General features: G+C 33.9%; 3 protein-coding genes across 3 annotated transcripts; 1 reads left to right on the plus strand and 2 right to left on the minus strand.

Moving 5' to 3' along the window:
* Nucleotides 1-1,755: 1,755 nt before the first annotated feature.
* On the minus strand, nucleotides 1,756-3,003 carry LOC121217281 (uncharacterized mitochondrial protein AtMg00810-like). The gene has a single exon (XM_041092804.1). The coding sequence runs from the start codon at nucleotides 3,001-3,003 to the stop codon at nucleotides 1,756-1,758; it is 1,248 nt and encodes a 415-aa protein (XP_040948738.1).
* Nucleotides 3,004-7,333: 4,330 nt separating this feature from the next.
* Nucleotides 7,334-8,102, plus strand: LOC107902916 (norbelladine synthase). Its single transcript, XM_016829025.1, has 2 exons — nucleotides 7,334-7,668; nucleotides 7,749-8,102. Exons 1-2 carry the CDS (start codon nucleotides 7,416-7,418, stop codon nucleotides 8,027-8,029), a joined length of 534 nt encoding a protein of 177 aa, XP_016684514.1. The 5' UTR covers nucleotides 7,334-7,415; the 3' UTR covers nucleotides 8,030-8,102.
* Nucleotides 8,103-8,639: 537 nt separating this feature from the next.
* Nucleotides 8,640-10,728, minus strand: LOC107903551 (protochlorophyllide reductase, chloroplastic). The gene is made up of 5 exons (XM_016829632.2): nucleotides 10,266-10,728; nucleotides 10,074-10,172; nucleotides 9,458-9,989; nucleotides 9,017-9,375; nucleotides 8,640-8,931 (listed from the first exon to the last, which is right to left on the minus strand). The coding sequence occupies exons 1-5, from the start codon at nucleotides 10,317-10,319 to the stop codon at nucleotides 8,776-8,778; spliced, it is 1,200 nt and encodes a 399-aa protein (XP_016685121.1). The 5' UTR covers nucleotides 10,320-10,728; the 3' UTR covers nucleotides 8,640-8,775.
* Between the last annotated feature and the right edge of the window lie 7,141 nt (nucleotides 10,729-17,869).

Genomic DNA, 17,869 nt, shown 5'->3' on the forward strand with positions numbered 1-17,869 from the left:
TTGAATGGTTAATAGTTTATGTATGAATTGTGGTGTTAATAATGGCAAATTGGTTAAGCACTTAGGTTATATGTTATATGATGTATTTAATCAAGTTTTTTATGCATTTGAATAGATTAAATAGTTGGTGTATTGCATGGCTTGTAGCATAAGTGAACTAGGGTGAGATTGCTTAATTTAGAAGACATTTTCGACACACACATCTGTGACACAACCTAACACACAGTCGTGTGTCATACACAGTTGCAGGGCATGACCAAATAACCTATCGAATTTAGGTGCAGGTTGGTTCATAGGGCATCAATTTGTTATACAACTTGATGACACAATAGTACGACCCAAAATTACACAACATCAATTTGTTACACGGTTAGGCAACACTACCAAGTCATAGGACCACATGATCTCATTCTTGTCACGTGGTTAGACCACACGACCGTGTGACCCCTATTTACACTTTTTACCTATCTTCTTATAAAAGTTTCATATAAGTCTTGATTTATTTCTGAGTTATTTTAATAGCTCCGTAAGCTCGATTAAAGTTTAGTTTCAATTAAATATCAATGAATAATTGTATTTATAATGTAATATGGAATGGTTGATTATTTATGTCAAACTATTGAATAATATTGATATTTAATAATTATAATATCTTATAGCTTGAGTTAGGTGATCGAACCGAGTATATTTTATTAAATCAATCTTACAATCATTTCCAATTAATACGATGCAATGTTTCCTTTTACCAGTTATTTTATGTCATGAGTTGGAAAGCATTATTAGTAAATTTCGATGGAGACACTCTAAATCAAAGAAGGTATTCATTGGTGTCAACTGAAATCGATGCGTAAGTCGAAATTGCAAGCAGGGCTTTAGGGATCTAGCAAAGTTTAATATAACCCTTTTAGAAAAATAGAGGTGGATATTGATTGCAAATACAGACTGTTTGTTTGCACAAATTATGCAAGCTAAGTACTATCCAAATGGAGAGTTTATGAGTGCTGAGTTAGAATCCCACCCTTCTTATATCTGTAGGAGTATTTGGAGTGCTCGAGGGTTATTAGAGCAAGGAATGGGGTAGAGAGTTGGCAACGACAGGAGGATTAACATTTGGAATGATGCTTGGTTTCCAGGACCTGAAAAAGGTAGAGTAACAGTTAAGAATATAGACATAAATTACTCAATGGTGGCTGATCTTATAGATGCTGAGGTCGCTACTTGGAAAGTGGAAGTTGTGAGTAATATGTTTGATGACGAACAAGTGAGCAGAATTTTGAGCATCCCAGTCGCTGAGGTCGACTAGAGGGATGAGCTAGTGTGGAAGAGTGATAACACAGGAGTAAACTCTGTTAAAAACGGATACAAATAGTTAATAGCAGAGGGCTCGGGGATGGCAGTTGGGGAGGGGGTACAACGTGATATGTTGTTACAAAATTTTTACAAGAAAATATGGAATCTCAGCATTGCAAGCAAAATTAAAATTACAATATGGAAAATAGCTAACAAGTATATCCCTACATTTGACAATTTACAAAAGAGGAAGTTGGTGGTGTCTAACTGCTACCCTTCTTGTCGTTTGGTGGAGGAGTCAGTGAGCCACGTGTTCAGAGATTGTGTTGAAAAAAAATTCTCACTTACTTGTTTAATACACAGAGTATGTTTACATTTATAGACTATTTGTTTAACTAACTAACTAATCTTGTAACTGCCTAATTTTGCTAACTACTAACTACATTAACTTCTCAACACTCCCCCTCAAGTTGAGGGTTGATATATATCTTTAACCCCTAACTTGGATACTAAAAACTCATGTTGTTTGATGCTCAAGGCCTTTGTCATCAAATCAGCAAGTTGCTCGGTTGTTCCAATGTGCTGCATCTGAATCGTTCCATCCTTGATTTTATCTCTTACAAAATGGCAGTCAATCTCTATATGCTTTGTCCGCTCATGAAAAACGGGATTAGCAGCAATTTGCAACGCTGCTTTACTATCTGAAAGAACCAATGATTTATCAAATTGATTGGGACTAACTTCTTTCAATAAACCGTTCAACCATACAACCTCTGCTACAACCACTGCCATACTTCTATACTCCGCTTCTGCCGATGATCGGGAAACTGTGGTCTGTTTCTTTGACTTCCACGAAATAAGGGATTCTCTAATTTTTATACAGAAACCAGTCACCGATCTCCTAGACATGGGGCATGAAGCCCAATCAGAGTCACAAAAAGCAATCAACTGTGTCTTGCTTGCTACAGATAATAGAATACCTTGACCAGGATTTTTCCTTATGTATCGTACCACCCGAAAAGCAGCTTCTAAATGCGATTTTTTTGGTCTGTGCATGAACTGACTCAAATGTTGAACCGCAAACGTTATGTCTGGTCGTGTATTTGTCAAATATATCAATCTTCCCAATAACCTTTGATACATTTTAACATCCGTGACTAAATCATCTCCATCCACCTTTGTTTGTACCGACTCATCATACTCAATTGATGTGAGTTTCAAATTATGTTCCAGCGGTGTACATACTGACTTCGCTTCTCCTAATCCCAAATCAGCTATCAACTCCAAAGCATATTTCCTTTGATTCAATATAATCCCTTTATTTGATCTCATTATTTCAATTCCAAGAAAAAACTTCAATACACCCAAGTCTTTCATCTTAAAATTCAAATGCAGAAACTGCTTCAATTCATCTATCATGCTAGCACTGCTACCTGTAATTAATAAATCATCCACATATATGAGTAGAACAACCATGTTACCTCCATCCCTCTTTGTGAACAAGGAATAGTCGTATTTACTTTGTACATATCCTCCTCGTATTAAAGCCTCTATAAGCTTCGAGTTCCACTGCCTGGACGCTTGCTTCAGACCATACAACGATTTACGCAGACGACATACATGAGACTCCCCCTGGCTGCGAAAACCAACTGGAATTTCTATATAAACTTCTTCGAATAGGTCTCCTTGAAGGAACGCATTGTATACGTCCATCTAAAAAAGAGGCCAGTTATGAATGGCTGCCATGCTTATCACCGTCCGAACCGTGACATGTTTAACGACCGGAGAAAAAGTGTCATGAAAGTCAATACCAGCCTTTTGATTATAACCCTTACCAACAAGCCGTGCTTTAAAGCGTTCCACCGAACCATCAGAAGCATATTTAATTTTGTAAACCCACTTGCAGCCAATGGGAACAACGCCAGGCGGTAAAGGAACAATCTCCCATGTACCATTAGCCTCCAAAGCTTGAATCTCTTGTTGCATGGCATCAACCCACCGAGGATCCAAAAGGGCCTCATCATAAGTACGGGGTTCAAGTAAAGAAGAAACATGAGCAGCAAACAATTGAGTATGAATAGGCAAATGAGAAGAAGAATAAACAGCAGCTATAGGAAACAAACCTGTGGCACAAGAAGTGGACGATTGGTTAGAGCAGACGTAGTCTTTCATCCAAGGAGGCTGCTTAACAGACCTCGTAGTACGTCGTAAAGGAACAGCAGTAGGCATAGAAGGGTTAAAAGATGGCTCGGGTACACAAGATGAAGAAGATGGAATAAACAAGGAAGAGGAAGGTTCAAGTTGTAGAAAAATAGAAGGATCAACATCAGGAAAAAGCAAAACCGGTTTGGTGGGAATCTTAAAAGGAAATATGGTTTCATGAAAAACAACATCTCGGTTAACAAAAAAGGTTTTGGTTTCAAGACTAAACAGCAAGTATCCTTTTGTACAAGAGAGTAACCTATGAATACAGATGGAATAGCCTTATGAGAAAATTTATCATGGTAGCTAGGATTAGTAGCATAAGCTAGACAACCAAAGACCTTTAATCGAGAAAAATCAGGTGACTTATGATACAATAGCTCAAAAGGACATTTCCAGCTTAAAATAGACGTAGGAAGACGATTAATCAAAAAACAGGCAGTTAAAACGCACTCACCCCAAAATTTGCTAGGCACGTGAGACTGAAATTTTAAGGATCGGGCGACTTCTAGTAAATGTCTGTGCTTTCATTCAGCAACTCCATTTTGTTGAGGAGTATAAACACATGAACTTTGATGAACAATTCCAAACATATTTAAAAATTCAGTACATTCATTTTTAAAGAATTCATACCCATTATCACTACGAACAGTTTTGATTATAGTAGAAAATTGATTTTTAACCAACACAAAAATTGTTTGAGACAAATAAGAGCATCACTCTTAGAGCGCAACAAATAAACCCAAGTCATTCGTGTGTAATCATCAACAATCGTTAAAAAAAACCTATGACCACTATGAGTAGAAACTCGATAAGGTCCCCACAAATCAATGTGCACAAGAGAAAAAGTAGTATTAGCACGAGACTTATGAATAGGAAATGGAAGTCTGGTTTGTTTAGCTAGTGGACAAACAGGACACTTATGAATACTATCAACAGCAGATTTTGTACAAGAAAAAATAGGAACCTTGTTCAGTCTCGAAACCGACGCATGACCAAGTCTATGGTGCCAAAGAATGGATGAATCTGTAGAAGCCATTGCAACAAAAGAAGGAGGTAAAACCATAGTCTGTTGAGACGGATCCAGGATATAAAGACCACCTCGTGCTTTACCAATCCCCCTCATCCTTCCACTGGAGAGATCCTGTATAAAGCAAAAATGAGGATAAAAAGAAACCATACAATGAAGATCGGTGGTAAGTTTGGAAACAGAAAGTAAATTGTAACGAAAATTCGGAACATAAAGAACTTTTGTCAATGAAAGGTTAGGTAAAATTGTGCAAGTGCCAGTATGAGTAACGGAGACTAAAGACCCATTTGGAAGCCTAACACTTGGTGACCCTAATGGACATGCAATAGTAGATTCCAAGAAATGAAGATCCGACAGTATATGGTCAGTGGCCCCAGTGTCAATGATCCATTTGTTACCAAGATCCACCATACCTGCTATACTGGTAGCAGCTTCAACGACAACAGGGTCTTTATTCAACAAACGCATGATCTGGTTACATTGATCTTGTGTAAACATAGGTGCTGGCGGACATGACCCACTAGAGTCCAGTACTTCACTACTACAAGCAGAGTCAGGGGTAGAAACATTATTCACTGCCGAAGAAGAAGAAACATTCATTTTCCTCTTTGTAAACTTAAAATCTGTAGGATAACCGATGAGTTTATAACAAGTCTCTCTTTTATGTCCCTTAACTTTGCAGTGGTCACAAATACCATTAAATCGTTTTTTCTGTACCATCTGAACTGAAGAAAAAGGAACCAAGTCATCCCCAACATTACTAGAACTATGCTTTCTCTGCGACTCTTCTTGCATAATCATCGAGTACGCATGATTAACAGACGGTAAAGGACTCATCAATAAAATCTGACTACGCACAGCACTATATGACTCATTCAATCCCATAAGAAACTGGAATAAATGCTGCTGTCCAACATGAACATCATTCTGTCGAGACTGACCACAATCACAAGAAACCGGTGGTACAAGGGTATCATATTCGTCCCAAAGTAACTTCAATCTGGTAAAATAGGCAGAGATTGAGACCGTACCTTGAGAATAGGTAGTAATTTCACGATGCAAGAAATAAATTCTTGAACCGTCAATTTTGTGAAATCGTTCACTAAGATCGTTCCAAACTGCTGCCGCACTGGACGCAAAAACAATCCCCGCCGAGAGTTCTTTACTAACAGTATTTAGAATCCAAGAAAGGACAATCGCATTGCAGCGCTCCCACTGATGACCCATATCCTCCGGTACCATGGTTTTAGAACAGGTGCCATCCACAAATCCCAACTTGTTTTTTTCCAATAACGCAATTCTCATCGTCCGACTCCAAACAGTGTAATTCTCAACACCTGTCAACTGATGAGCGACGAGCAATGTACCCGGAGTATCTGATGGATGAAGATAACACGGGTGATTGAAATCAAGAACAGAATCAGAGAGACTCATCTTCTTTGTTACTGAAAGAACCCAAAAAGAAAACAAAGATAACCAGTAATCCAAAAAACGTCGAAGACACAAATGAAAAGTGCCCTAGAGAACAAACCAAAAACTGCTAGAACTATCGAACTTGGGCTACAGATACCAGCCCAATAACTAGCTTAAGAAAAAAACAGCAAAGAATTATCAGAAAAAACGACTACCATAGCATCTGATACCATGTTGAAAAAAAATTCTCACTTACTTGTTTAATACACAGAGTATGTTTACATTTATAGACTATTTGTTTAACTAACTAACTAATCTTGTAACTGCCTAATTTTGCTAACTACTAACTACATTAACTTCTCAACAGATTGTACCTTTAATAAAAGAGATCAAGGAGGTTTGTGGAATTTACTTTTAGATTTGCACCTAGATCGGCGAATCGGGCGGCACATGCGATGGAGAAAGAAGTTAGGGAGTTGTCGTTGCCCACCTATTGGATTGAAGAGGCGTGGGTGAGGGTAGAGGAAGAAGCTGAAGGGGATAGAAGAGCTTACTGTGCTTAAACTAATTGTGTTGGATAAGGGGTTATTATGGGGACATCGAAGCTCGAGAGTTACAAGGGTTCATCGTTTCTTTAATAGGAACAATCTGAAGGAAGCAGAACGATGGACTAATTTGTTTTGATAACTGATGAATGGTTTTCATGGAGATGGAGGCTACTGGTTAGGCAATAGAATCGTTTCATTTTCATTTGATTTTTCTGTTTTTGTTTTGGTTTATGCTGCTCTGTTGTGTTTTTTCTTTGGTTCTGGTTTTACTCATGAATTAGGGGCAGCCACCATCCGTTTTATCCACTAGAAAAGAGCCAACTGTTGTACATGCAAATGGTGCTTTTATTGAGAAATGGAAACCCTCAGTTATGTCAATTTTTTGATAAAGTAAATTGTTAAAAATTTTCTTGAAACAATTATTAGAAAATTCCTTTATTAAATTTAAAAAAATTATAAATTTCTGGACACTATTTTTAATATGACATGTAATAAAGTCTTTATAGTTAATTTTCTCCTTAAGTCCCTTAAGTCTTTGTTATCTTCTTTGTTCTAAATAAATGAACAGGTCAATGTGCAACTTTAGTCATTAAATATTAAATTTTTCTAACTAATGTGGAATACGACACTTTGCAAAATTAATCTGTATAGCTTATATCGCCTCAGATTATCTAATAAATGATAAATATCAATTACAATAAAATATTTCAACAAATTTGCTCATTAATCCCCTCCTCAAAATTTTCATGTATTTAAATGGAAAATGTAGCAATAAATTGCAAACTAATCTAGCATTTATGAATTTTAACGTTATCTCGATCATTTATTAGAATATACATAACTCATTTCATATCTCTATATTTAAACACTGCAAATTGTAGAAATACAGAAATCATAGAATCATTCCAAAGGTTTAAAAACAAAAAAGAAAAATGTTGAAGCAAATTTCTTTTGTTTTCTTTGTTCTTCTCATCGGTTGCTACATTAGAGTTAATTGTGAGGAATTAAAGCATCTTACCAATGAGGTTGAAGTGAACGTGCCTGCAAATCTGACTTGGGAACTTTATAGGCACCTTGGGATCTCAAAACTCGCTGCTCAACAGCTTAAACATGTTATTCAACGGATTCAAGTTTTGAAAGGTGATGGTGGGGTTGGAACTGTTCTTAAACTCACTTTTGTTCCAGGTACTTAAACCAGGTTTTTCTTTTATCAAAATCCATGCATTTTAATGAACTTGATGATGGATTGTTTCAATATGAATCAGGGAATTCAAGTTATACTGAGATATTCAATGTGATTGATGACCAAAAGAGGGTGAAAGTGGCACAAACTTTAGAAGGTGGATGCCTTGAGATTGGTTGCTCGATTCAACTGGTTCGGTTCGATATAATAGAAAAATCCCCGAGCAAAAGCATCATAAAATCTGATATTTCATATGCTGTCAAGAAAGAATTTCAAGCTAAGGATCCAAAGCCTAATATTCAATGCTTAGCAGCTGTTGCACAAGTTGCAAAGTATTATCTTGAGAGAGCAAATTGGGCTTAAAATGCCCTTCATTAAATTGGTGTTTTTGGGTTGAATTTTGTAATAATAAATTTAGCAATTGACATTTACATTTTCTGTTAATTTAACTATTATTCTTTTTTAATTAATTTTGGTCATTAATTATTTTAAAAATGTAAAATAGTTTTTCTTTAGTAAAAATATTAATTTATTAATTAAATTGACATGACAACATACGTGACTATTTATATGCATTTTATACTGACATATTACTATTTGTCAAATAAATTAAAAGTCAAAACTTGAAATTCATATAGGTGGATTGTCATACGAGTTGTTGTGTTTAAAAATTTAACATTTTAGTCAATATTTAAAATTAACATTTTAGTCAATATTTTTATTAGAAAACATCATTTCGACTCTTTTCAAAAGGTCGATGGTCAAATTTAATTAATTTTAAAAAGTTAAAAGGACAAAACTAGCTAAATAATAATAAAGGCGAAATTGACAACAGATGTAAGAAGGGTTAAATTTAATGTTAGGCTGATGTTGTACTTTTAACATATTTCTAGCCCTATAACATCATAAATTAATCGATATTTTGGTTATGTTTTCTCATTTTCATATTTGATAATGGAAGAGAAACTTGAGATTCTTGCAAATTGGGGTGAGTAAATTTTTTATTGACAAACTGCAACTCACAAAGTCATCTACACTCATCAATGGGATCAGATAAGACCCTTAAGCCATTATCAAAGTTCTGCCGCAAAGCATTCAAGGCTCTAAATTTAGGCCAAGCCAACGAGTTTCTCACTAAGCTCCCATATTTTGCGTGCTTTATCTTGATCACTAGCTTCTTGAGATAACTGGTTCTCGAATGAAGCCGAATCCTTGTTCCAGCTCCAGTAAACACCAGATTTCGTCAAGCTAGGATCGCTCACGACCTACATTAGAAGCAATGAAATTGTGTTAATGCACAAAAGATCATAACCGAGCATTCGCATTCGCTATCTTAGTTTTTGTTTATACCTGAGCGAGTCTTTTTCCGGCTTCCTCTTCGGAGACGAACCCCTTGGTGATGTACTTCTGGAATGGAGGGAAGAGGAGCCTGAACAAAGGAATGTGCTCCCTGAACAAGCCGGTGGTAGCTATGCAACCAGGGTACAATGAAGCGAATGTAATGCCGGTTTCCTCATGGAAACGCCTATGGAATTCTTGCATAGTGAGCATATTGCAGACTTTGCTGTCCTTGTATGCTTTGGCACCATCAAAATCTCCACCATCAATCATGGCAGAGCTGTTCAGTCCATTTAGTCCACCTGCAAGTCCTCTTAGATCCCCAAGGTTTGCCTTCGGAGGTACATTACCGGCCAATGTATTTGTGTTTCCTGATTCATTCCATGTTAGTACACCAATACCACAATTCATACAAAAATGCTCATTTTGAATGACATTGGTATAGCAAATTACCTGTTATGGAACCGACGATGATGAGGCGTTTCGATGGATAATCGGATTGCTTCAAATCATCGAGCAATAACCGCGAAAGAAGGAAGTGACCGAGGTGATTAGTCCCCACACTAAGTTCAAATCCTTCAGCAGTGAAAGTGGGTTCCTTGGCAGTTGGTTGATAAACAGCAGCATTGCAAACAAGTACATCAAGAGGTCGGCCTGATCGCTTGTAGCTATCGACGAATTGTCGGACACTGTCGAGGGAGGCAAGGTCTAAATGCATAATGGTGTAGTTTTCTTTTGACATTCCAGCAGACTTAGCAGCTCTCTCAGCCTTGAGAAAGTCCCTGCAAGCCATTATAACATGCCATTTCCCAGTTTCAGCCAAGGCCTTCGCAGTGGCTAAACCCAATCCAGAGGAGGCACCGGTGATGATCACACTACCCTTTCTTAGTGTTTTCTTTCCATCCACTGTAGATCTGGTGATTGCTGGTGTTGCAGTGGCTGTTGTTTGGGCTCTGACAGCCCCAATTCTATGGTTGAATTCCCTCTACAAAGGAAAAAAGCTCAATTACAGGCACAAAAACAGCATAAACACCATAGTTGTCCTATTTAAAGAACTCAGAATCCCAACCTTGCATCTTGAAGCAGAAGAGGTGAAGTCAGCTTTGATGTGATCAGAAAGTGACACTCCAAAGAGAGATGAATCCTTGAAAGAAGCACCAGACTTTCCCTACAAATTAGAACCCCAAAATGTCAAAAACCCCAAACTGAATCAGAAAAAAAAAACAAGAACCAGTTCTTCAGTACAAAGCTGAAAACAAACCTCTTTTGGTACAGAGAAAGTAGATGGAACCAAAGCAGCAGCTTGTAGAGCCATGTATGTACCACTTTGAAATGGCTGTGTAGTGGACCAAAGTGAAGGGTGAGCTCAGTAGTAGAAAGAAGTGAGTGTTTGTTCATTGTGAGAAACGAGCAAAGATATTAAATAGTGACAGGTATGAAAAGATAAGATAATTAAGGAGGGTAAACTTATCTGCCACATCAATTCAATGTAGCCAATGAGCATTGAGTTTGGGATTTTCTGAAATATTTTAATAATGTTTTAGTCCCTAAGTATGGGGATATTTTGGAGTTGTCCCCACCCACCAAGGATGTTCCACTCCCTGTAGTTATGGGCTGGTTTATCGGAAGATTGAAAGGGATAGGGAGTGGTCTCTGGTGAGGTACAGTGGAATGGATTAGAGAGGTGTTTGGAATTGGAGGGGGGAGCCGATGTTTCTGGACTGAGAGTGGCAATTCGGTCCACCTAGTACAAATCCATAATTTATTAAAATTTTATTAAAAAATTCAAATATATATAATTTGATTCAATTCATCTATATCAATTCACGAATTAATTAATTTTTTATTTATTTTAAATTATTTATCGACCGAGAAAATTTATATCAATTTATGGATTATTTTTATATATTTTAAATCATTGATTTTACCTACTAAAGATGAAAAGAGACTTTTAGATTTTAGATTTCAAACTACTTCGCATTCTCTCCATCTAAGAAGAGCATTGCCAGTCAAGGGGTTAGCAAAGACTTCAGTCACCCTAAAATATAAAAAAATACTTTAAAATTTATAAAAATTTAAATCAGTGAAAGTAAAATTATACTTTGACTCTTAAAATAATAAAAATTTTATTTAATCCTTTAAAATTATAAAAATATAGATATTAAAATAGTGAAATTATATTTTTACTAACATCAAAATATATAATTTAATTTCGGTCCCCTAAAAAATTTTTTACTTTAACCTATATGTTCACTGTACACAATTCTTTCCTCTGTCCATGTAGCTGAAATTTTGTCGAAGAAGTAGCTATTCGTTGATTTATATTTTTCTTGCATATTTTAGTTAGGATGATCTTTTTTTAATTTACAAGTAAATTTAAGAAACCACTAAATGTCTTTAATTGGTTAAAAATTTAAAATAAACTAAATAAATAAGAAATATAATATTTTCTTAACTTTCCTTATAAAATGTAAAAACTCCATCCCTAGTATATTAAAAAAAAAGTAAGCTATATAAATGGTGACTCAACTATGCCCGAATTCCTGTTTTGGTCATCTACCGTTAAATCGATAATAGAAAATCTTTTTCTAACTGGTATAACAACACATTTAATCCTCAATACTTACTTACTTTATAAATTTGATCCTAATTCTAAACAATTCAATAAATTCAACCATTCACATTTATAAATCTATCAATTTGATCCTAAAACTTCCTAACCAAACCTTTCAACTTTTAAAACAAAAGCATTCCACATCTATGAATTTAATATTAAAAATATTAAAATAAATGTTTCCCAACAAATTGGAAATAAATTTTAAAAAATATGTATACTTAAATAACACAAAGATAGGTGCAACTTAACAAGTAAATGCATCTAAAATAGTAACAAAATTAACAATAAAACAAGAGTTATATAATATCCAAACAATAACAACATAATAGTAGCAAAATAAAAGTGAAATGGTAGCAAAATAGTGAAAAAAAATGAAAATAGAAACAAAATAATAAAAAAATAGCAAGAAAACAGTAAAAAGAACAACAGTTTTTTTTTGCATATTCAGGCTGGGTCGGCCCAAGCCAAAAAGGTCTTACTCAAGGCCCAACCCGTTTTCTAAACAGGCCAAATTTTTTTTGCCCAAATCTATTTTTCGAGCTTATATTTTTACCCAAACCCTCCCACTTTTCGGGCAAGCCTTCGGAATGTGGAATGTGGAATGCCTCTGCTTTTGAAGCTAAAAGCTTAGGTTAGAAAGTTAGAGGATTAAATTGATATAATTTATAAAGGTAAAGGGTTCTATTTATTGAATTATTTAGAATTAGGATCAAATTAATAGAATATATAAGTAGTGATAACTAAATATGTTATTATACCATTTAGAAAAAGGTTTTTCATTATCAATTTATCAACGGTTAACCAAAACAAGAACGAATTCAAACCTTAGTACCTAAATTGAACACTTTTAAAGTTGAGTGACCAAAATAAGAATACGGACATAATTGGATGGTCATTTGTATAATTTACCCTTAAGAAAATAACAAAAGGTTGACAGATTAACAATTCATATTACAAGTGGTCCTTCATCACTTAAAATCATTAAAATCATTATATATTTATAAGTTTTTTTATACATTAGATGGGTATAATTGAGTATTAACATTGAGATTCATTGTAAAATTTTGATGGCTAATGTAAGGTCTTATATCTTCTTATTTGGAAGAGAATAATTTTGGGGTTTGGAGAATTCCAAATGCTTTCAAGTGGTTAGACTTTTGATTTGGTAAACTTGTTGGAAGGAAAGAATGTTATTGGGCTTAAGTGGGTTTTTAAAAAAGTACCATGCAAATGGAAACATCAAAAAACGTAAGGCAAGACTGGTAGTAAAAGGTTATTCCTAACATTAAGGCATTGACTTCGATGAAACATTCTCTTTTATTGCTTGTTTTGACACGGTGAGAACATTTTTAGCCTTGGCTGCTAAATTAAATTGGCTAGTGTATCAATTTGATGTTAAATCTTCCTTTTTAAATGTGACTTGGAAGAGGAAGTTTGTATTGCTCAATTTGAAGGCTTTGTTGTTAATGGCAAAGAAGATAAAATATACAGGTCAAAAAAGGTGCTTTATGAATTGAAGCAAGTACCTAGAGTATGGTACTTTAAAATTGATTCTTATTTTCAGGAAAATGGTTTTGAAAGAAGTAATTATGAGCCTACTCTTTATATAAAGAGTGAAGGTGAAGATTTTTTGGTGGTATGTTTTTATGTTGATGATATGATTTATATAGGTTCAAACGAATTTTTGTTGCTAAATTTAAAGATTGCATAATGAAGAAGTTTGAAATGTTTAACTCAAGTCTATTGCATTGTTTCCTTGGTCTTGAACTGAAACAAGGTGTTGATGGGATATTTATTTCACAAAGGAAATAAGCAATTGATCCTTTGAAAAGTTTAATATGGCCAATTGTGAGGTTGTTGTCACACCCATGAATATTAATGAGAAGTTGTGTCACGATGATTGAGCTGAAATGGAATGTCACACTTTAAAAGTCTTGCTAATAGTTTAAATTATTCATCTCATACAATACCATATATTTCTTTCTCTATTGGAGTTGTGTCGAGGTTTATACGCAATCCAAGCAAGCTTCACCTTGGAGTTGTAAAGAGAATTTTGAGATATGTTATAGGAACACTCTAGCATGGGATTTGGTATTCTAAAGTTTCAAATTTCAAATTAATTGACTTTACAAACAATGACTGGGCTGGTAGCATTGAAGATAAGAAGAGCGCATTAGATTTCATTTTCATCTTTTGGTCTAGAACAACTTTGTGGAGTTCAAAGAAACATGCATTAGTAACCTTATCAACCTCTAAGGATGAGTATGTAGCTGCAACATCTTCAACTTGACAAGTAGTTTGGTTAAGGAGAATTCTTGCATATTTCAATCAAAACCATATAGTTGTAAAGGAGATATTTTAGGATAAAAGATTGTCTATTGTTATGAAAAAAAACTATCTTTTCATGGTAGAACCAAACACATCGATATTCATTATCATTTTATTTGAAGCCTTGTTTCTACCGAAGGAATTATTTTGAAGGCTTGTGATACAAATGAGCAAGTTGCAAACATTTTTACAAAGCTGATTCTGCAAGCAAAACACGACCTTTTTAAGGAAAAACTTGGTGTTTGTAGCTTTGAATAAGGGGAAGTGTTGAACGTTGGTTCACCTTGATTCAAAGCTAACCTATTATATTAAAGTTAGTTGAATACTTGACAGAAGGTTTTGTGAAACTTTGTTGCTAATAATCAACTTAGTGGGTTGTTTGTTTTGAGATATTTTAGGCTTGTTAGTTATATGTAAGCATATCTATAGAGGCACTAAATTGTCATCATAAAATTTACTTTTATTTTTTTATTTATTATGCAATTGTTTAACCTTATGCTATTTTATTTTAATAATAAATAAATACATTTTTCTTGTAAATTAATTTCTTATTTATTTTTGAATAAATAAATTGAAATTAGGAAAGAACAATAAGTGGATAGATCTTCTCTTTTGATGGAATTGATGAAAAAAAGAAAGAAGAAATATATTTTTTTATTAAAGCATGTTACTATTTATTATGGTTTAAGGGTAAATTTGACCAAAATTATAAAAGAAAAAGTATAGTAACATTATTATAAATATAACATTTTTTTGTTAAAATAAATAAAAAATATAATAGGTAAATTATAGTTGAAATGTTTCACAAACCTCGAACTTGGATAGTAAAACGAACATGATAATACCCAAAAAAAAATATAGTTGGAATGTTATTGGAAGAATATATCAAAGAATCAAAGAATTTAATTCATTAGTTATTGTTGTTTTATTTTGGATCAAGTAAAATGAACCGAGGTCATTAAAAATAAGGGTAAAATTGTTAAAAATCTCACATTACTACAGGAATATAAGATTACCCGAGAAAGTAGTATTAAGATTACCTCTGTATTTCAAAATCTTGACACTATCGAGAATGTAAGATTACTGACCCAAGGTAATCTTTGAAATTCAAATGAGAGAATGTTATATCGAATTTTGCATCAGCCCAAAGAATGCAATATTACTTGAATCAAACAACTCATAATAACATATGAATGTGTCATATATAACTACTGAATTGGATGTTTTAAAGAAAAATAAGAGTCTAGATGATATAGTAGATAAACCAACTAGGTATGGCAATGGATAATGTGAAATAAGATATTTTCAAATATTTGTTTGTTTTTTGTGCATTCGGATGATATTTGGATTTGAATTTTCTAGTTACTATATGTAACTAGATATTTTAATTGGTTAGTGTTACTTGTCCAAGTTCGAAGGCCCATTTGAAATTTGAGAGGGTTTAGGTAAAAATATTAGGCTTGTAAAATGGGCTTGGGCAACAAATTAGGCCTAATGAAAATATAGGCCAAGCTCATGCTCGAAGATTTAGTCGAATTTGTTTCTAAGTGTAATATATGATATTATGTTATTTTTATATATTGTAACAACTCATTTTCAGTAAAATCGGAACAGTGGTTTCGGGACCACAAATTTGAGGTCGAAAGAAAATATATTGTAATATTATTTTATAGTCCATGATGTGATAGGAGTGTCCGTATAAAAATTTTCGTTAAGAAATTTTACTGATTATATGTCTAATTTGCTAAAAAGGACTAAATTGAAAAATGTGCAAAACTTGTTAATTAAAAGAAATAGTGATTAAATGGCTTAAATTGTGAATAAGGAAGGACTTAGGCATAAAGTAAATGTTTGAGGCAGCATAAGCATAGAAAAATGAAAATTTGATGTGAAATAAGGGCAAAATTGTAAATTTTTCCAAATTTAAATGAAACAAATGGAAAATTAAAAGATTCTAAACATTTTCATCATCATTTTCAGTTATAAAATAGACATTGAAGAGGGTTTAAGCTGGTTCTTCAATATTTGCTTCGTGTGAGTCAAATCCTTACCTGTTTCTTGAAATTTTTATATTTTTGTGATTGTTACAATTAGGTCCAATTAACCTTTACCTTAGTTTTTGATTATATTGAAAGTTTTGGAAGTTACCGTTGATGATTTCATATGATTTTAGTTATTAGATGATGAGTTTGAGATGTTGATGGGTATTTAAAAATATTTTATTAAAGAATTTTGATAAAATCATGATTTAGGGATTAAATTGAAAGTATGTTGAATTCAAGGAAAATATTCTGAATTTTATAGAGTTCATGGACTGCTATTGATATATATATATATATATATATATGAAAATTTCTAGGCTTGGAATAAGGATTAGATTGTGTGAATTTCATTTTCTGAGCCTAGGGATGAAATTGGAATTAATTAAAAATATAGGGGCAAAAAGGTAATTTTGCCTAAGATGTGAATTGGATTGAATTGAATGTAAATTTTATTAAATTTATGTTAAATTCATTCTTATAGATCTGGATGGATCAAATACGAAGTTAAAACGAGGAAAAGAGAAAGTAGCAGATTAGTAACTTTTGTGTGCACGAACATTGTCGAGGTAAGTTCGTGTAACTAAATTGTGTATATTTATATGTTTGAATTTAATGTTGTATATGTGAATTGTATAAATGCCATATGTATGAAATTAATCACATATCCGATAATACTCAATAAATAATAAATCTCGTTTGGATAAATGAGATTCGATGGATACAAGGTTCTCGAATTGATTATGGTCTTGCATCTGTTGTGAACACACCACAGCTCGAAAGAGCGTCCCATTATTAGCCCTCTCGAGCTTCCCGTTATATGGTTCCTACGAGCTTACTGTTAATAGCTCTTCGGAGCATTCCGATCGGTTGTGATCCTGCATGTGTTGTGGACACATCGCAGCTATTATGAACGTCCCGTTAAATGGCTCTTCGTGAGCTTCCTAATTATTGGATCTCCGAAGCTTCCCGATATGGCTCGCTTGAACTTCCCGATAAATGGCTATTCGGAGCTTCCTATTAATGGCTCTTCGGAGTTACCCGTTATTGGCTCGCATGAGCTTCCTGATTATGGCTCTTATGAGCTTCCTGTTATACAGCCCGAATAAGCTTTTTGTTACATGGCTCACATAAGCTTCCCATTATATGGCTCGAGAGAGAGCTTCCCGTTTATATGCTCGTATGAGCATTCCCGAATATGAATTGACGGTTTTCAGCTTTGTACACTTCATGTGTACTACCCTTGTATCCATCGATATTTTAAATGATTTAATGGGTAAAGTTTCAATACGAGATGACATGAATTAAAGATAAATTATTATGAGACATACTTGAAATATAAAGATATGATATGTACATGTTCATGGACACTTGAAGTGATAAATACATTTATGTGAATTACATGACTAACAAGCTTGAAGAGGAAGTGTTTAGGAAATTGGCCAAATTGGTTTGAGCATGTTTATTTGCTTACATTAAATGTGAATTAATCGGTAAGTTATTTTCCTGTCAAACAAACTTAGTAAGCATTAAATGTTTACTCTATTTTATTTCCTCTGTTTTATAGTAATTCGGAAGCTCAATTTGGTTGGAAGCTGGTCGGAGCAACATTACACTATCCTTCGGCTCATTTGGGTATAAATAGCAAAATTTCTTTTGGTTATAATGGCATGTATAAGGTAATTTGGCCAAATGTTGGTTTAAAAGTATTTTGTAGTAAATATCCATTGGAATGGCTTGAGTTGAATACATTTGATATATATATAAGTGTGGCTTATCATCTTTGTTATGTTGATGAATGGTTTAGAATAACATGATTAGAGATATATGCATATTTGTTTATATGGTCATTTAGGTATGATTAAATACTTAGGCATATGG

Source organism: Gossypium hirsutum, chromosome D05 (assembly GCF_007990345.1).
Source record: "Gossypium hirsutum isolate 1008001.06 chromosome D05, Gossypium_hirsutum_v2.1, whole genome shotgun sequence".
NCBI lineage: Eukaryota > Viridiplantae > Streptophyta > Magnoliopsida > Malvales > Malvaceae > Gossypium > Gossypium hirsutum.

Coding starts and splice junctions, on each gene's coding strand:
- LOC121217281 (XM_041092804.1), bottom strand. CDS start 3,003: ATGGACGTATACAATGCGTTCCTTCAAGGAGACCTATTCGAAGAAGTT.
- LOC107902916 (XM_016829025.1), top strand. CDS start 7,416: ATGTTGAAGCAAATTTCTTTTGTTTTCTTTGTTCTTCTCATCGGTTGC. Junction 7,669..7,748: donor TAAACTCACTTTTGTTCCAG/GTACTTAAACCA, acceptor AATATGAATCAG/GGAATTCAAGTTATACTGAG.
- LOC107903551 (XM_016829632.2), bottom strand. CDS start 10,319: ATGGCTCTACAAGCTGCTGCTTTGGTTCCATCTACTTTCTCTGTACCA. Junction 10,173..10,265: donor CTTTCTCTGTACCAAAAGAG/GTTTGTTTTCAG, acceptor TCTAATTTGTAG/GGAAAGTCTGGTGCTTCTTT. Junction 9,990..10,073: donor CTTCTGCTTCAAGATGCAAG/GTTGGGATTCTG, acceptor TTTCCTTTGTAG/AGGGAATTCAACCATAGAAT.